Source organism: Aquila chrysaetos, chromosome 17 (genome assembly GCF_900496995.4).
Source record: "Aquila chrysaetos chrysaetos chromosome 17, bAquChr1.4, whole genome shotgun sequence".
NCBI classification, from domain to species: Eukaryota; Metazoa; Chordata; class Aves; order Accipitriformes; family Accipitridae; genus Aquila; species Aquila chrysaetos.
The window spans coordinates 11,780,054-11,797,984 of NC_044020.1; the positions used below are offsets into that span (position 1 = coordinate 11,780,054).

The 17,931-nt window shown below is 43.2% G+C and overlaps 1 protein-coding gene across 1 annotated transcript in view; it reads left to right on the forward strand.

The window, feature by feature from the left end:
• The window catches only part of TMTC1 (transmembrane O-mannosyltransferase targeting cadherins 1), a 149,741-nt gene that overhangs the window by 16,184 nt on the left and 115,626 nt on the right, over positions 1-17,931 (forward strand). The window contains exons 4-5 of the mRNA XM_030041302.1: positions 38-214; positions 2,207-2,413. Of these exons, the coding sequence (XP_029897162.1) occupies positions 38-214; positions 2,207-2,413 (384 nt within the window). The remainder of the gene's footprint in view (positions 1-37; positions 215-2,206; positions 2,414-17,931) is intronic.

The window sequence follows — 17,931 nt, forward strand, 5'->3', positions numbered from 1 at the left end:
CAGAGAAATGAAAATATTTGTCAAACCTGTTTTTCAGGAGTGTGGATCAGCTTTATGTTGGGGAACATTTCCCTCCCACTGCCTCCCCATTCTTTCTGCTGCTTAGTTTATTCCTTGGGACATGTGCAATGCTGGTGAAAGAAACTGGAGTCACTGTGTTTGGTGTGTGCTTGGTTTATGACTTCTTTTCCCTCTCCTGCAATGGACTCAAACTGTAAGTAGCTTGCTATGCTCGTTGTGCTTTTCAGCTGTTGCCACCTGTCTGTGCAAAATACATATTATTATATACAGCACTGTGGGAGATGGACTTGCCCCACTGAATTAGATGGCCCACACTTGACAAGTTCGGAGGGCACCAAGGTTTCATTCTGGGTGTGTGTGGTTTTTTGTTGTTGTTGTTACTCTATTGCTGCCTGGTAACTTTTGCTGGGTAGCTAGACCAGATGTGAAGAGCTGATCTCTAAAATGCTCAATTCACTCTGGCAAGACTAACATTTATTTTTTCTGTAGGAGTTCTGACTGAAGCATCAACATCTTAAAATTTCTCTGGCTTAACTCCTTCCATTTGCAACATCTGCTTGATTATTCATTCACAATGTCATGGTTACAGAAATATCATATGATGTTTAGTAGTAAAATCAGGTTTGATCCTTTCTGTCCTTACAGAATGGGAAAAAGGGAAAATATCCAGCCAGTTCTGGAATGATTGGAATAATTAGCAGCTCTCAGCAGTCACTGGAGAAAAATCAAATAGTTTGAAGTTTGTATCCCTCACCCACTTAGTGTCACAAATAACTATGCTATTCTGTATCTCCATTAAAAGTCAGAAGTCTCTTGTTTTATAGAAGCTGTTTTTTATCCACTTCTCTCCCAAACCGTAGCTGGTGCAGCTCTATTGACGAGTGAACGTAAGAGCTTACTGCCACTGAGAATGGGAGGTCTCCCTCCTGCCGTTGCTTCTCCTGTTCTCACCGCTGCTGCCCCGCAGGCGCTGGAGCCTGTCACAGCCCTGTGTGAGCTAGTGTATCTAGGTTATAAAAAAGGACACTGAATCCTGTTTCTGCAGTAGTGAATTAAATCAGCTCCCAGAAGGATTTGGGGAATGCCAGAGCTGGCACAATGTGAGAGCAGCAAACGGAGGGAAGAGAAGAGGGACACTCTTCTTTCAGGAGTATCCTGGCTTCCCTCCTGTTTCAGCCCTTCCTCTAGGTCCTAATGGGGGATGGACCACGCTTCAGGTCCACCTGCCCTCCCTCTGGCCCCTCCAGCAGCAATAGCAATCAGAGGGCAGGTACGATGGATCAGCAGGGGGTTTCTCCTATCTTGACCGGATAAGTAATTCATAAAGTGTAACTGGTGGGAAAGTAGCCAGCGAGGAGTTTTCTGGGGACTGACAGCTGGCACACTTGTTAACACTTGCATTTACAGTCTGCCAGGCTTGTTCCAGGAGTTGCCTGGCTAAAGGTAACACAAATGTTAATTAATCGGGAAAATCTGTGCCCTTCTCCTTTCCCCTCCCCTCAATCTCTCCTCCCCTTCGATTCACATTCCAGTAGTCTCTTCAGGTTATTTCTTTGCGTCAGTGGCATCCCGTTGCCCAGATGTGGCAGTTATTTAGCTTGCAGGAATGAAGCTCTGTAGCCCAGATGTGCTGCATTTTCATATTTGCTCTGGTTGCATGTAATGTATGCTTTTCTGTCTGTTTGTGGTGCTCAGGATTTTATGACTGTATTTGACTTTTTTAGGGGGCAGCAGAAAACCAGCAGCCTGCTACGTGCTGCTGAAACTCATCTCCTGCTCCTTCCTCCAGCCTGTACAGATTTGTTTTCTGTTTAAGCGAGGCAGAACACCAATTATTTTCTGCAGCAGAAAATTAGGAATGGCACCATGTTCTTCCTTGCAGTGCTTCCCATCTTACCAGAGGTCCAGAGAACAGCTTGATTTGATACAGAAGTGCTCGTCTTCTGTTGCTGTTGGGTCGTTTCCTCTAGATCTAGTTAGGAACTAATAAGTCCTGTCCTCCTAGCACACAAAGACTTTGTATTTTGGATTAAACAAAATGTCATCTGTTGTAGTTAGATAACCATGTTGTGCTGTTTTCATAATGCTCAACCTTTTGACAAGTAAACGTGAAAGATAAAAATCCTTAAATCCTTTTCTTTCCCCTTTCCCCTCTTTTTCCCCTTTTCTCTGCATGCGTAATCAGGAGAAATGGGGGAATCCACCAGAGACCTGCCCGGCAGCCCGCGGCTTCTCCCTCTGCCTCGCTGCAGGTCGCTCCAGCGGGCCGGGAGAATGGGAAGCATCGCTTTGCTCACCGGGGCACCTGGAGCTCCTGCCACCCGGCATCACCCGAGGAGCAGCGGAGCGGTGGCCTTTCTGTGCCCAGCAAAGCCATGTGGGCCATTCGGAGGTACTGCTGGCTACCTGCCGCTCCATTGTGGTTTAGTTTGCAGCTGATGCTACCTTAAATTGTCAAGTCATTCACTTTGTTTTAGCTGGTTTTGGCTCACAGCACAGAAAGCCAACCGTATCCAGGAGGTCAAGGGAGGTGATTCTCCCCTTCTGCTCTGCTCTTGTGAGACTCCACCTGGAGTACTGTGGTCAGTTCTGGGGCCCCCAACATAAGAAGGACATGGACCTGTTGGAGTGAGTCCAGAGGAGGGCCACCAAGATGGTCAGAGGGCTGGAGCACCTGTCCTATGAGGAAAGGCTGAGAGAGTTGGGGTTGTTCAGCCTGGAGAAGAGAAGGCTCCAGGGGGACCTTACAAGCAGCCTTCCAGTACCTAAAGGGGGCCTGCAGGAAAGATGGGGAGGGACTCTTTAACAGGGAGTGTAGTGATAGGATGAGGAGTAATGGTTTTAAACTGAAAGAGGGTAGATTTAGATTAGATATTAGGAAGAAATTCTTCGCTGTGAGGGTGGTTAGACACTGGAACAGATTGCCCAGAGAAGCTGTGGGTTCCCCATCCCTGGAAGTGTTCAAGGCCAGGTTGGATGGGGCTTTGAGCAACGTGATCTAGTGGAAGGTGTCCCTGCCCATGGCAGCATGGCAGGAGAGTTGGACTAGATGATCTTAGAGGTCCCTTCCAACCCAAACCATTCTATGATTCTTATCCTGAAATGTGCTGTAATTTTTCTTATGCTACTGGAGAGGGAAGAGAGTAGAAGATGGAAGGAGGCTTAAGGGAAGAAAGAGGAGGGAATTCTGCTTGGGAAGAGGAGAATATCTGAGGACTGTCCATGTCCTGAGACTTTCTATCTTAATATGATATGGTAGGCAATGTTCTCATTCCCAGCTTCTTCATGGAGAAAGCCAAAACTGTAATGCTGGTTTGAATGTCAAGAGGGGAAATACATGCGTGTATACAATAATGCCTGAAGTGAGGTGAGTGCAGTGTGAGCAGCATATTACGTGACATTGCTATCTATCTATCTATATACACGTTTGTAGGTATAACTTCTGCACGTGGATATACATACATGAAGATGTGTGTGTATGCATATTTATGTATATATATGAAAGCAGAGGTGATGCACACTTCCGCTTTATGCCTAAGAACGCTCGTGTAATGGTGAGAGCCAGGCCCAGGCAGAAGGATTTTCACCTGTTGCGTCCAGGAGTCTCAGCATGTTCATTGGGGAAGGAAGGACTCCAGGGCCGTGCTCTAGCACAGCACCAGCACTTGGTGCCCTTATTCCTGTGGAACAGCACTGAGTTAGTAAGAGCATTTAAGGGGGTGTGACTCAGCAGCTGCCCCATGGATTTGTACCACAGTGTGGTTTTGTTTTTTTTTTTTTTAATTTAACCTTGACCTTCGTACAATCTCCCTGGTAGTCCTTGCCCTTTGTTGCTGACTTTTGGTTTATAACTACAAAACACTCACAGTATGATTTAATTTGGAGACCTGTAGTAATGAGTTGCCCCACACTACCTATTCCTTGGAGGAAGTGTTTTGTTCCTTAAATAGATCAGGAATTACCTGCTGCAGTTCTCTGATCATTTAATGGTTGGCACCTGAATGAGCCCCATGCAGCACTCCTGAAACCTGGGAAAGGGAGTGTTTTATTCCTGCATAACAACCCTTATTAATCATTTCAGTAGAAGCTGTTTGTTTGTTGTTGGTTTCATTTTTTTTTTTTAATAATCTTCTTGCTGCATCAGGATTGATAGCATATAGGCGTCACATGAGATCTGTAACTTCCCAGATCACAGAGCCTGTTTCCTCTACCTGTAGTTTAAATGGTTCAACCCACTCAAGAGCTTCTGCCCTGCAGGTGTTTTGCCTGATAGGTCTGACTTGGGGATGGTTGGGTTTTTGGTTTTGTTTTTAACAAGGAAGGGAGGGGGTTTGGTTGCGTTGCCTCTCTGTGTCAGAATCTGTGATACAAAAATGGTAAGGAAGTGAAGACTTTTCGGAGTGGGTAAGGGCTAGCTGCTCTGGCGTGGAGACTCTTCTGGCCGTGGGCAACAGCTTCTAAAGTTGTTTGTTTGAATTTGTTTCTCCTGTATCCCCAAATGAGTAGCACAATTAGAAAGTGTGGGTGACCCTGGTTCCTTCCGATATGCCAGGCCAGAGTGGGCTGTCCAAAAAGCTTCATTTAACATCTTCCCTCTAAAGTTTAGGATCTGCTGCGGAGGAGTAACCTGAGCGTGAAACTGGTACAGCTGCTATTCCTGGCCTTCGCTCTCCCCATGTTTCTCTCGATGCGTTTGTTCTCTTTGATACTTGTATTTGTTTCCACTTTCCCTGACAGATACTATGGTGGAGGGTATCAATATAAAAAATGTCCCCTGTCTTGCTCCATCTTCTTGTTCCTTGTTTCTTTTACCGCTGTTTCTCTTTCTTCCTACTGCTCCTTTGCCCCCTCCTTTGCTTTGTACTTTTTCCAGACACCCTCCCTCTGCCCTTGCTTTTGGGAATGGCCCTTTCTCACACCAAGGGGAAAGCCTCTGGTTTTCCAGCCTCTTCAGGAGAGGCTGCAGAAGTTCTGTTGGAGAGACCGTGCTCGTGGGATGGCTTCAGAGGGAACTCATCCACGCTGCCAACTGGCGTTTGCTTTTCGGCAGCTGCCTGTTCAAGTGCTGTAAAGGATTTCCGCGCATGGCAAATTAAGCTCTGCATGTACGTAGCTGCTTTCTTTTTAAAAAGGGGCTCTCATGGTGTAAGCTTCTGCGCTTCAAGTGACTGTGTACAACACGCTTGCAGCAACCTGTTGTGTGATGGCTCGCTGTGGGATGCCCAAAGTAGAGCTGGCTTGGTCCCAGTGGCCGAGAGGGAAGCCTGCTGCCACACATTTGTGAGAGTTGTGCCTGAGAGCCTTGGGAGAAAGCCTGGCATGGGTTAATGGATGCTGCTTTGAAAGAAACTTCTCTAAAACACTGTTGACAACCTTCTTTACTAGTCTTTCCTCTTACTCTGAATTCCTGTTTCCTCTGAAGGCAGGATAAGGCCGGATAACTTCTCGTTGCGTGGAATGACAGCCTCATAGAGCCTGGGCAGTTTGACCAGTGCCTGCTTGTCTAATGTCAATGTTTGCTAGTCACTATAAAAAATAAATGTGCTGCTACAGCATTTGTAATTTCAAGAGATCTTCTCAATTCTCAACCACATGCATGCCTGCAGTAGTATGGAACAGCAAGATTAAATGTGTTGCAGCTCACTGACTCTCAAAATGACATCCACACCTTGTGGAGTCTGTGGACCACTACCTGATCGCATGATTGCAGTCTTCTCCTTACTTCCCATTTGCTGACTCCTCTCACGGGACAGATTAAAATAGTTGAAATACTTTCTGTACACAGTATTTCTTTAGTGCTATTGGCATATTATACGATATGAAGTAGGAAGCACTCAAGGCAATTGCTCTATTAAAATACAATTCATCTTAAAAAAAAAAAAAGTAAATCCTTGCTACAGATGAAAAAAGATAGAAGGAAAAAAAATGAAGTTGCTGTCAAATATGCAAAATTAATTACACAATTTCTCCTCTGTAATCGATGTTTCTCTGACTCGTGTAGGTCTTTTCCGTGGCAGAAGGGAGGGGAAAAGATTTTAAATACTTCAAAAATTCCGAAGTTGGAGGGCAGATTGGGCACAGTGAAGTGGCTTCAGATACCTTATCTAGTGCACCAGGTTGCTAGTTCCAAGATCTTCATTAGAATAAAACAGTTGTGCACTGCTTAATCTGTACTTTTAAGTACTTGTAGTGTGATCAGTTAGGTTTCTATTTAATAATTTATTATGTATCTTGCTACTAGAGCTAACTGAAAAATGCAGGAAAATGTAATGGAGGAGTTAAGGGAATCAGTCTAATTAGCAGTAACTGGAGCTAGTTATGTAAAAATTCTTGGTGCAGAGAGATTTCTATTCTTTCTTGTCACTTGCTCTTATCTTCAGCTATCCAATGAATGTGTAGGTTGCAGATCTGGGTGCCTTCAGGAGTAAGGAATGAGTTAGTCTGGATGAAATTGTAGGTTATATCACTGCGATTTATTGCAATTTTGGGGGATGCTGGCATATACTACTGAAACCAGGTAACTAGGATCTCTAATGAGTTTGATCCATCTCCCTGAGTTTTGAAACCTGAAAGAGACTTGTGACTGTATGTGCCCTCCTGTATGACACAAACAGAGAAGGGAAGATAGGAACTTTCATGTCAGGCTTGCACTTCTGTTTGGGATAAGGCCAGAGCTTCAGTGCTTTCACTGTGATGGTGCAGTATTCTCATACATGTCCTAATAAAAAGCAGTATCAGTGCCAACACCTCACTGGTCACCACGGCGATACTCTGTTAGATCCATTAGTATGTTTAACAAGGTTGATATGTGTAAAACAACAAGTTGTCACAGTCCTTTGTGCAAGTTGTGTCTAATTGTCACTCGTTCTCTTTTTCTTGAGTTGTTGAACCCTCTGAAAACAGAGTTGTGTGGTTGGTGTTTTTTTGTTGTTTTTTTTTTAAATTTCAAGTCTACATATAGTTGTAGTCATGCCATGTCGTACGCGCCTCACACTCAGCATTGCTAAATGCTGTCCGGCCTGTGGACACCCTCATACTACCTAATTACCTTGATGGTTTTGAGCTTTGTAAACAAGCCTGTGGTGGGCCCACAGTCTAAGCTTCTTGAAAAACAAGACTCCTCAATAGCTTGCATACTTTTGAAACAGAAACCTCTGTTTCTCTTTGGTGACCTAGAAACTGATTTTTATTGCATCTGCTGTTGGTGGTTTAGGTGAGGCTTTTCCCTTAGAATAGACCGGTGTTTAATGCTGCCGTTTTCCATGTACATGAACTGTTGCATTAGTTTTTTGTGTTGTGGGTTTTTTTATTTTTTGTCAAGTGATAGAATGAGAGAAGAAGCAGGTGTACTTGAGGCTGTGCCCAAGAGCATCACTTTAAATCTGCGTACGCGCAAAAGAGCGAGGGAGCTCACTACTCGTTAGCACTGTGGGATCCAGGCACAAAACCCCATTGATCCGAAATTCAATGAAATCCTTAAGGCTATAGCAGGGATAAATGTGATCTGATGACTAAACCGGCAGCAATGTTGTTTCCTTTTGCAGTAGCAGGGGAAAGAAAATGGAAATGCTCTGCAGAATGTAGTGCATTCCAAGGATGGCTGCACTGGCCCTAAGATTGATATACTATGAGGAAAAGTATGAGGTCATAACGTATCTTCCCTGAGTCCCCACACAGCATGCGTGGTCAGTGTTTGAGCTGAAACAGATGCTGTTCTCCAACATGAAGGAAGAGTGGAGGGGGGGGGGGGGGGAAGCGTCGGCACACATAACATGCAACTCCATAGCAATTGCTAGGTGTCAGTTTAGCTTTTCCTCACTGGGTGCTTCTCTTTCCAATTCTTGTACAGCACTTTTTTTTTTTTTTTTAAACTAATTTGACAGTATAGCACACTTCTGCTTTAACATGAAATTCCTGTTCAAAAAGCAGAAGTCTCAGCTGTGTTTCTAATGCTTCATCTTGCCACACAGTGTAATGCTACTTCCTAGATTCATAACCGCTATAGGCAGAATAGTGTGACTGATTTCCCAAATACAGGATTTCACGTGTGCAAACTTTACCTTTTCTTGAATTTGTTAGAGGGAGTTGTTTTCGGTTGCACTCACACACCTGAAGGTCAGTGGTGGTTGCGTTCACACACAAAGCACAGCAGTAAAAAGCACTGCGTGCCTCTGAGAAAACACTAAGGTAACTATTATTAATATATTATTTTGGTCAGGGGCAAACATACAACAAAATAAAAACCTGGATACTTGTTGCTGGCCTAAAAGGTCCTTGCTGTGCAACAGCAAAATAGTGAGGAAGGGGTATAGGGCTTTGCAAACACCACAGCAATAGTTAGTGGAGAAATTCCAGGAAATTCCTGGTTTGGGATTCAGCCTGTGGTGAGAAAGGTCTGGGAGTCCAGCAGTCAAAACTATTTTCTTTAGCAAAGCAAAATGAGTAACCTGGAGCATTAAGCAACAGAGCCAGCCTAGGCTTTTCCCTTCCTTCCTCTCTCACTGGTGATCTCCTGAGGGTTGTGAGGTTTTGAAAATAAAGGAGGAAGCTCCTCGTCTGCGATGCTCTGCTCTGAGCAAAGGTTGGTGTTGGATTGCCTCTGTGTGAAAGGAGACAAAAAGAAATGCGGAATTGCTGGCCATAGGCTGATTTTTTTGGGGAACCGATGTTTACAATTGAATTGAGAATAGGACGACTACACAATTTCACCCCAAAAGACAAGTAGGACCCTGAGTCCTAAGGCCTAGGAAGGCACAGCGTGTGCTGAAAGATGGCAGATTAGCTAAGTGTCATTGTTATCCCGGTAACTGTGGGATGCTGCTTCTATGGTGTTGCAAGCTTTTTTTTAATTGTAGCAGGCTTGCTAAGGCTCTGCCATTCTTGCTATTTAGTAAACTTAAGTTACAAATGAAGTTTGGCCCCGTTTGGGGAGGTGTATTGCAGAGGTGGATTTTGCCTGTGGTTTACTCTTTTCTGAACTCAGTTCTTTAGACCATTTTTCCATTGTGAGTCTGAGCAATAGCTCTAGCTGCTGCGGTGTCTGTGTCCTGTCCTTTCAGGAAATGTTCGCTAGCAATAATACATGAATCTTCTCCTTTGCCTGCAGTCAGTGATATTTATTGTCATGCTCGGATGGTACCTGAGGCCACCAGAAGACTCTGCTAGAGTCTAGAAACATGTGAGAGGTGGGTGCCCCTGTGCTTAAAGCCTTGGATTCAGCCAAGCATTTACACGCTCTGGCCTGTGACTGTCTTCCAGAGAACCCTTGTGTAATCTTGGGAAAATAATTACATCTTTCTGTTCCCACGGCGTGTACTGGAAGATGAGGCACAGTAACGCATGCTTCTTTTCCACCTCCATTTGTGCGATGTGGTGGTTCTTTTAAGACTCCCCCCAAAAAAGCCAAGGACTGTCTCTCATATGCACGCTTGTGGCATTATGTGTCTTAATAATCTTTGAAATCTGCAAGTGCTGTTTCAATACAAGTAACTGAACTCCTTGATTGCTAACTAAAATTTGTTTAAAAACAGCAACGCTTTGGTATGGTGATGACTAATGTTGCATGCACACACAAAAAAACATGTTTAGACATCATTAGAATGCAAAACTATGCACTCACCAGGTAAGAAAGGCCTGATTTAATTTTGGCCCTGTTGTGTGTTTATATTATGACAGCCTTTAATTACACTATCACATACCATTTTTCCTGCATGATCCCTGCTCTATTCATTGACCAGAATGGATGGTGCTCACTTAATGAGCAACTATTCAATATTTTGTTTCTTCCTTGTCCAGAGCATGGCCCCATGCCCTACTTACTTCATGTTATTCAAGTCCTGCTCTGAGACAGATTAACAACTTCTCGATAATTTATCTGTGTACAAACTACCAAGTGGTGGTATTTCCTTGCAGTTTGTTGCTTCAGTCTGTAATCTTTTAAAGTACTTTTGGCATAGCTTCTGGATGTGTAATTTCCTTGCCTTTCAAAACAAGTACAGTGAACAGCCAGAAATTTTGCAGTGGGGAGCCACATGGGTGTGAACATTTGGATTGAAACCTTTGGATCCCCCCCCATCGACATCTGCTGCTTCAGCGGGAGACTAGCTGGTGGCAGCAGTAGATTGTGCTCTATAGGAGTCAGCATTAAGAGATGGGGGACTTTTCCCCTTAGATATTTGCTGACAGAGGAGGCACAATGACATGATGTTCCTTTCCAGACGCAGAGAGGAATAAACCCCAGCCTGTGCAGCTTCTTCTGGCAGCCCCTTCCCTTCTCTATCCACAGTTTGTTGTCCTGCCTCGTCTACTCCAGCCTGCCCTCGTCTCTTCCCTTGCTTGCTTCTCCTTAGTCATTTAATTGCTTCGAATCTTTGCTCCTCAGGCTTTGCTTTTTGGATCTTGTTGCTTTCCTCAAAAGCTACCGTGATAAACTACCTCTCTCAGGGTCTCTCCTATACTCCTAGCCCCAAAGTCTTTGCCCAGCCAATTCAGGGGCCCCCACCTGTGTCCTTGTACTGCGTATTGCATCCTCCATGTGCTCCCCACTCCTCCTGTCTTTCAGGTTCAGTCTCCAGCTGTGGGAGCTTTGCCCAGCTGGGGGGTAAGGTCCTTCTGGGGTTTTCCAGCTATCAGCACTCGCTGTCTCTTTGTTTATCTCCTCCTCCCCTCTGCATGGGTTTCTGCTCCATGGGCTGCAAAGCCTGGTTTCTTTTTGACCTCTTTTCTCCAGCTGTTGGGGTTTGGCTCTTCTCCACCCTGTACCTAACTCAGGATTCTTCCCTGTGCTTGCTGCCTGAGTTTGAGGAGGAGGGAGCGTGGAGAGAGAGCCAGGCAAAAGCCTGGAGCCTGCTCTGGTGCTTGGTGTGGTGCAGAGCCACAGTTGCTTGCACTCTTGGTTTATTTTGTTTATGGAAAAGCAGGCACTTGTGCACGCGCTTGTTTGAATAAAAGAGACTTGGTTTTAAATTTGACTTCCTTTGTTGGATTGTTTTAGCTGCTATTCTGGATAGTGTTTTTTGTCTTGCAGTACAGAAAAACACCTCTCCCCCTCTTTTTAAATCCTTCTGAAAAGGAAGTGGAAAGTAAATAATATCCCATGGACTTTTAATATGTGACAGTATCAAGAGGCCCAGTTTATTTCAGTAAGCAGCAAGTAAACTTCAGTAGTTTGGCTTCATGTACATTAAATGTTGGAAAAAAGGAGCAAGACTGAGTCTGATGTTATTTTTCTTATCTGATGATGACTTAACATGTTTTAGCTTTTTTTTTTTTAGGGAAGGGTTTTTAGTCTTTTAAAGATTCTTTAGACTTTCATTCAGTCCATGAAAATCCATTTTTGTGAATTCATAAGTGAAAGCTGTGCCTGGGACAAAGAACCACACTGCGCAAAACAGAATCAAGAGGAAAAGTTAACGGCTGTTTTTGTTGTTTTTTTTTTTTCCCCCATCTTCTGAAAGATGCTGATCGCTTATTCATTCATGTGCAGAGGGAGTGGGTTTTTTTCTCTCGTTAATGGGAGTTGCGTTTAAGCCCTGCAGTTGCAGTCACTTCATTGTACATCGGCCTCTTCTGTTCCCTGTGTTGCTAATTGGAAATCCCCAATTTGTAGGTGCAGTCTGTGTGTCCCAGAGCTGACTCACAGGAGACTCTGTTCATTCCCTTCACTTCACAGGACTGCCTTTCTATTCACAGTTCATGGCAGTCTCATTAAACAAGCGTTTGAAATAGCAGTGTGCCCGTGTTCATTGGCTTTCTCTGAAAGCCCTGTAAACCAGTGTCAAGGAATTAACAGTGGCTGAGAAACAGAAAAACCTTAATGGCTTGCCAGGTCATTTTCCTTGCAGTAAATCTCTGTTAGTTTGACACAGAATACTATTTCAGTCACTCAGGAAATAAAAAAAAACCCAAACCACCAAAACACAACACTTGAAGATAGATGATACCCAGATTATTGCAGGTGTTTCCCCAGAGTTAATCTAATTGAACAGTTTCTCTCTTACATCTTTGACTTCCAGGCACATTTTTGGAAATCTCGCGGAAACTTTTAGGCTGTTCTCAGGAGTGGAGGATTCAGCTGTAACTACCTACCTCATTAATGACTGATGCTTTCTGAGCTGTTCCATGTCTCCTTTGTGAACCTGGTAATCACAGCATGTATTAAGTGAAGGACAGCAGACTTTCAGGACTAAGTTCCGTGGCTTTAGGTTTTCACAGGCTGATACAAGTAATCATTTGCTCAAAACCATGGGGACGCCAATCTCATCAAATACGACCTTAGGTGGATGGTTCCAGTTGTGTGATGAGTGTTACTTTGATTTTTTTTTTTTTTTTTTAATGTGAAGTAGCTGTTGAGATTTAATATTTAGTTTAAAATGTCAGTCTGTTAGCATGTCTAATGCTTCTCCCGTCCTCCCTGTATGCTTTCCAAGATTAATAGATCCTTCCCTGACTAGAAACTTAATCTTCAACTTAATCTAAAGAAGAGTAGTAAATCCACTTTCACATTTCTAATTCGGTTATCCCAATATTCTTTTCCAACTAGTGCATTAGAAACCTTAATCCTCTACTTGGCTTGGAAATGCTGGAACGCACAATTCTCTCCCAACTGCAGATCTTTGAAATGCAGATTTTTTTGTTGCTATTCTTTTAAGCAATTTCTAGAATGTCAATATCCAGGAAGCTGCAGTGCAGAAGGGACTCCTGTAAATGCATTCCACATTCCCAAACATCCGTGCTGAAATTCAGATACTGGCCGAAGTGAGTCTTGAAAGACAAGGGGTTTGCGCTTGGGCTGTTGGAACGCTGCTATCGAGTGTTTGCTTTCCAGGTCTGAGAGGTCTTGCAGCATCTGGCAATGCTCTGCTTTGCCTTATGAATTCTCATTACCTGCCAGAACTGATTATGCAGCGGCTTAAATGAAAATCTTCCGATGAAATATGTTGTGGTGGTTGTTGTTTTTTTTTTTTTTTTTTTTAACCTCCTTTCTTAAAGTTAGATTTGGTTGTCTTAAGCAAGTATCATTCTTTTGCTGTGTGGATAATGCAGTTGTTCCCTCTGTTGAAAGCTTTGGTTGGCAGCACGTTTGCCGTAGGTCCTCTGTTCAGCTGGGGGCTGAAAGTCTGCTCAAATCTCTCCTTTGGTGACCTGTGAATCTCTTGTTTTAGCAAATCAGCTGTAGAGTAAGGAAATACTAAGCATAAAATTTGTCCTTGGAAACTAACTGTGGTTGCACTTTGGTTGTGCTAGTACAAAAACTATGGAATAAAATACAGTTCCTTTTAATCAGTGAAAGATGCCAACAAACCTGCTGGGTTGTCATTTTAGAATAGGAAAATCAGAAGGAGAAACTGTCTCTTCTCTGTTTTCCATGGAGACAAGGACTTTATTGATTGTTCAAAATGAAATTCAGGGAAAGAGTAATTATCAGTCAGGGGTGGAAGGGAGTGGGAACATTACCTTTCTATCCCTCCCCTAAAATGCAGTTTTCTCTGATCATACAACACCGTTACACATATTGTTCTTGCAAGACCATGTTAGGAATTTCTGCAGAGACAAAGCTGCTGTAAAATGGTGGCCTTGGGTTCTCTTGCGGTATTTTGACATTGCTTGATTTAATTGCATTTACTGTAATCTTTGCCTAATCTCATGACAGCAGCTTGTATCACTGCTGTGCCTGTGAGCTATCTGTAAATGTTTGAAGCAGAGATGTTTCTTTTGTATTTTGGTAGTAAGCTCAACTCATTTGTTGTTGTTCTCCCTCTTCTCTCCCGTTCTCTCCAGTGTTAATTATATCTCGCATTGATTTCAGAAGGTGAGTTGCTTAGAGTACAAATGGTTTTGGTACAAGCATCAGGAATTTTCATCTTTAGAAAATGATCACCTGGTCTGTGATCTAAAAGGCTGCTAATGCTGGTCTTTCAGATCTGTCCGTTGCAGATCAGCATTCCTTTGCTGATCTTGGCCGATGTACTGTGGATTGACTATCATGACCCTGCTTGGTATCCTGAATGGTATCTCCATCATGGAATTACTCAATATGGAAAACCAAATTCCTTCATTCATTGCCCGTATAAACTTTTGGAGATGATGGATAACTTTCCACCCACAAGGTATTTGTTCATGCATTTGGTCTAGTGCTATGCATGAATATGAATATAGGAATTTTTGCAGGCTATTTCTTCAGGAAAAGAAAATAGAACTCCTTTTACTTTATATTAGGATTTGTCTATTGAACTCATATCAGTATATTCCCACAATGTTCTTCTATTATGTTGAACACCGTATCAAACCAGCAGTCCTTTTAGCTCTACTATCTGTTTTCTGACTGTGGTCATTACTAGATGCTTACAGAGAAGAAAAGAATGGGAACAGGGCTGGTACAGGGTTATCTTTCCTCACCGAGCATGCTGAACTAGTGCCAGTCAGTGATTTAGAGTCTGTGGATCTGGCTGGTTTATCTGGAGTGCTGTATTTATGACTCTCCATGGACCTGTCCTCTGTGGAGTTGCCTAATTCCCTTTTTAGAACTATTCTCTCCTCCGACTTTGAGGACATCTTGTCGCAATGAGTTCTATGATTTAATTACACTCTGTATGAAGAAATCTTTCCCCTTGCTTGAAAACTGTTAATTTTATTGGGAGCCCTTTGACTTTGTGTGAGAAGTAGAAGAAAGTAATTTCTCTGGTTCACTTCCCCAAGCCCTTCATAATTTTATAGTATCTTTATATATACTCCCTTTCCAGGGTGGAGAGCCCTGTTCTGTTGACTATCTCCTCATGCAAAAGCCATTCCATGTGTCTGATGAGTCTTGTTACCCTTTCCTGTACTCTTCGATCTCTGTTACATCCTTTGAAAATTGGGCAGAGAAAGGGGAGATTTCAGAATAACATACAGTACTCCAGATGCAGGGACACCTTGGATTTTTATTCGGTGTATTATTGCTTGTTGTTTCTGTTCTAAATGTGCTATTCAAAAGTTGCATTTTTCAGTGCTGATTTATGGCACCACCCTTTTTTTTAACATTATTTATTCTCTTGTTCTGACTGCAGGCTGTGTAGGTAATTGAGATGTACAGTAAAAACCTGAATGGAAAATCTGAGTATCTTTTTATTGGTGTGTTTTGAATTGTGTGCCCTGGCTTTGGCTGAAGAGCATCCTGTGACTGCCTGGCCTGTTCCCCGTGACAGGGGAAAGGCTGGAGCAAGATGCTGAACTCAGCTAAGATGGGCCAGGCTGATTTCAGGGCCAGAGAGGACAGCATCAAACTCTGTCTGCTGTGTCTGGGCCTCAGTTGCCTAGGTATGGGTTTACAATATCTCCTCCCTTTCTTAACTGCTGCCTGGGGGTGAGTAATAACTCAAAGTAACCCGGCTTGGGCAAAGCTCGTGGGTTTCCTCAGACACCCACTCATGAGACTGAGTCCTTCTCGCTGCTTTTTCTTGACTTCAGCAGTTTTCTGTTCTCCTCTGCAGTGTGGTTACAGTGCAGAGGGGCTGCAGCCGGTGTCTGAGCTGCCCGGGACTCACGGTGTGCCTGTCCTCTCCATCCAAGTGTTCATGCGCCATCAGCAAGGGAGAAGCGATACCTCTCTAAACCAAAGGGCAGAAGTTCCCAGTGTTTGCTGGAACTCACAAATAAAATCTGACATAAGGCAGAGACTTAATCCACGGTTTCTCAAATCTTAAGCTGGTCTACCTCAGCACAAGTCTTCCTGTTTTTGCCAGTAAATTGACAATTCCTCTCCTAAAATTTGCTGAAAAGAGAGAGCTCCCTATCCTCCTCCCTTCCCTTCTCCTACAAGCCGAAAGCTTCAGCGTTTGTTAAGTATGAAGATCTAGACAGTGCAAGCCATGATAGCTGCTATCTCAGGGCTTTCCTGTCACTATTTGTTGCATTATTTACTTTGATCTGATTTGGCCTCTTGACTCCATCAAAAGCACCTTTCAATGTGAATTAATTAAGAGAACTGTGTTTTCTTCTTTCAATTGCCTTTAAAAGAGAAACACTCCCAGATGGCATTAGGGAACGAGGGAGGTGTTTTTCTCTCTGCACAAGCCATGCTTTTGTCATAGACCAAAGGCTTTCTCTGCCCTCTGTTACACTGTTTGATGGATTGAAGGTGCTTTCTCCCGGGAGTTTGGAAATGCCAGAACTGAATGAGACCCCCTCAGTGGCATCCCAGCCCAAATGAACAGCTTTCTAATAACGAAGATGACTTTAATATTGCAGCATCCTGTCTCTGCAGAGCACTCAGTTAATTATGAGGTGTGAATAAGGAATATGTTTCACAGTGCCTTGGCAATTTTCTGAGTTCACTGATCCATAAACAAGATTATTCCCTAATAGTCCTTCATCTCTGCCATTATTACACAAGGATGTTCAACTTTAAATTAAATTAAAAATGATCATCTTTAAAGTTTGTTGAGGCACGGCTAATCTTTTGAGAGTGTTTCCAGGATTAACTATTTTAAAATTGTGGTTTGGGGAGGAGAGAATTTTTTGTCATTCCTGCTGTGCCATTTTTATAAAGACCACACCGTAGCAACTCTCCACTGGGAAATGTAAATTAGACATGTTTTTCTTTCTTTCTTTCTTTTCAAAGTCCCTGACACAGTCAGGCAGCTGATGTTTTGGGGGGAAGCAGCTTCATCAAGGTACATGGTGGTTTTTTACAGTTCTTTCAGCAGCTGACAACCCAGAAGCAAGGGGCTAAATTGGGTTCCCGAATGCCAGCTGTCCAGCCTGGCTCTGTCCCTGGCCCTCAGACAGTTTGTACAGGATGGAAATGACACGGGCTGTTGGTGCAAAACTGTCACGCGGTTTGTGATCTCATGAGGTTGTGCAGAGCTACGACTCCTTGAAGACGTTTTTACCATTACTAGGAGTGTCACTGTAAATTTTTAAGGTCAAGAGGGACCATTTGTGATCATCTAATCTGAGCTGGAGCATGGTACAAGAGACAGAGCTTCATCTGAGAATTACTGCACGAAGGCTGAATTTCTCTTTGAGCTGTTTCGCACATCTAACAGCAAGGCAGTGCGGCCCTGACTTTAAAGACTTGATCTGATGGAGTATTTGAGGTATCCTTAGGTGGATGGTGATATGCTAGTCTCGCTGTTAAAAATGTGTGCCTATTTCTAGTCTGATTTATCTAATTTCAGCTTCCAAGCACTGCATCTCATTATGTCTTTTCCCACTGGATTAAACAGGGCTCTACTAGCTGAAAGTTTTGCAGTCTGTGATAGTTCTTTTATTGTTCTTCTAGACAGAGTGAAAGGCTAGGCTTCCTCAGGGTACATCTACCCAGCAGTCGCTGTTGCAGTGCAGTTTAGGTACTCTGATCTGAACAAGTCTTAGATTAGGTAGCTTGGGTCCTGCTAATAATATGTCTGCGAAGGCATGGAGATCAGAGTAGGTGAAGCAAGCTTTCTAAGTGTTTGCCAATCTTTTTTTTTTTTTTTTTTTTAATTTTTTCCTGTGCATGTCATGCTAAACTGTTTCAAAACAGTAAAATACAGTTAATTTTTGTAGTGCAAAATTTACATATTGTAAAAGTCAGTGCTTTGCTGAGTAAAAACAAGTAGATTAGAGTAAAATTAGCGTATCTTTGATAATAAATCCCTATGGGGCAAGAAGGAGATCTTCCCATGTGTTTGTTGTGTTTCTAGCACAACAGTGTTTCAATCTTAATTGGAAAATCAGTCATATGAGGAGGTGTACTTGATACTGCATCTGCACGCATAGATGACATTTGGATTGGTGTGCTGCTTTTGATCTTACGAGCATTGTCATGGAATCCTTAACAAACGCAAGTGCTCCGAGTCTGGAGTTGACATTTTGTCTGGAAGGGCTGTGAGCGAACATGCGGTCTTTGAAATGCTGCGCTGAGCCCTTGTTCACGGCAGTAAAGTT